The sequence below is a fragment of the Nanorana parkeri genome, unplaced genomic scaffold (assembly GCF_000935625.1).
Source record: "Nanorana parkeri isolate BGI_ZX_2015 unplaced genomic scaffold, ASM93562v1 scaffold3608, whole genome shotgun sequence".
NCBI classification, from domain to species: domain Eukaryota; kingdom Metazoa; phylum Chordata; class Amphibia; order Anura; family Dicroglossidae; genus Nanorana; species Nanorana parkeri.
In genome coordinates, this window is record NW_017309876.1 from 28,983 (window position 1) to 30,779 (window position 1,797).

At 49.1% G+C, this 1,797-nt stretch overlaps 1 protein-coding gene across 1 annotated transcript; it reads right to left on the reverse strand.

The window, feature by feature from the left end:
• Nucleotides 1-422: 422 nt before the first annotated feature.
• LOC108803326 (heat shock 70 kDa protein 1-like) lies at nucleotides 423-1,041 on the reverse strand (the record flags this gene model as incomplete). The annotated part of the gene is made up of 1 exon (XM_018575174.1): nucleotides 423-1,041. A coding segment is annotated over one exon (619 nt), but the record flags the coding sequence as incomplete, so codon positions are not given.
• Between the last annotated feature and the right edge of the window lie 756 nt (nucleotides 1,042-1,797).

Genomic DNA, 1,797 nt, shown 5'->3' on the forward strand with positions numbered 1-1,797 from the left:
GATGCACAATTACGTGAAAAAAAAACACATGTGTAATGAAACACGCACATATCACACACAATCATTAAAAAACACACACATAGCTTCATAAAAAAAAAAATCACACACATTCATTAAAACACACACAATAAAACACACACAATAAAACACACACACAAATTAACAATTAAAAGTTATTTAAAAAACGTCCCCCTCTCCTGCTTACCTGTTTTGCAGGAAGGGGGGCAGCATCCCTGGGCTTCAGTGGAGACTCTGGCTGATGCAGGCATACTAATCGATCCCTGCCTGTTAGAACTTAGCAGAGGCACCACGAGGGAGCGATCAGTATGATCTGCATTAGCAAGACATGCAGATCATGCTGATTCCCCACTTGACAACCAGGGAATTATTTTCATTCAATATATTGCCTGTTCGGCTAAACATTAAATGATATGTAAGCAGCTCCATAGGCGACAGCTCTTGTTTAACTCCTTCCCGTTGAAGTCTTGAATGAGTTTCTGCACCTTAGGAATACGTGTAGAGCCTCCGACTAGCACAATGTCATGAATCTGAGACTTGTCCATCTTGGCATCTCTCAGGGCCTTTTCAACAGGGTCAAGGGTTCCCCTGAAGAGGTCTGAACAGAGTTCCTCAAAGCGGGCCCTGGTGATGGAAGTGTAGAAGTCAATGCCCTCATACAGAGAGTCAATCTCAATGCTGGCCTGGGTGCTGGAGGACAGGGTGCGCTTGGCTCTCTCACAAGCTGTTCTGAGCCTCCTCAGAGCTCTCTTATTCTGGCTGATGTCCTTCTTGTGCTTGAATTCCTCCACAAAGTGGTTAACCATACGGTTGTCAAAGTCTTCTCCACCCAGATGAGTGTCACCCGCTGTGGACTTCACCTCAAAGACTGCATCATCAATAGTGAGGATGGAGACATCAAATGTACCACCTCCCAGGTCAAAGATCAGTATGTTGCGTTCACTTCGGCTTCCTTTATCCAAGCCGTAAGCAATGGCAGCAGCTGTGGGCTCATTAATTATTCTCAGCACATTTAACCACTTGCTGTCCGCCCGTTGTAAAAAAACGGACGGACGGCACTGCAGCATTGGCGGGTTGCCGTCTCCAGACTGCATGTTTTTTCTGCGCGCGCCCCCTAGCGGGCACGCACGGGCAGAAAAGACCCGACCAATGCAAACACCTGTTACCGGGTGTTTCACAAATAGACGATCGGCGGCTCCATAGCCCGTCGATCGTCTATATGTGCTCTGCGGCCGGGACCGGCTCGGAGGGCGTCAGGAGGAAGAGGACGGGAGATCAGCTCCTTGCTGATGTCCCTCCGTGCTGTGAATGCGGAAGTGATGTGTGTTACATCACTTCCGCATTCACCTGTCAGTCATCTGGCTGCTATAGCGAGAGAAAAGAAGCTGATGAAGCAGAAGGGAGGAGGACATATTGGGCCAGCACTGTACACAGGAAAGCTGCAGGAACCTTGCTGGGAACCTTGGCAGCATTCCTATGAACCCCGGAACCTGTTTACAGTGCTGGGTTCATTTTTAAAAGGGAGAGGGGCGAGAGCCACATCAAATGGCTGGCAGGCTGAATTCGGCCTTCTGTTTGACATATGTGCATGTATGAGGGGAGTTGATGCCTTAGGGGGATGTGCTGCATATAGGGGGATCTTTTGCCTGTAGGGGAGATCTGATGCCTGTAGGGGGATCTGTTGCCTCTAGGGAGGACCTTTTACCTCTAGGGAGGACCTTTTACCTCTAGGGGGGGATCTGTTGCCTCTAGGAAGGTCTGCTGCCTGTAGGGGGATCT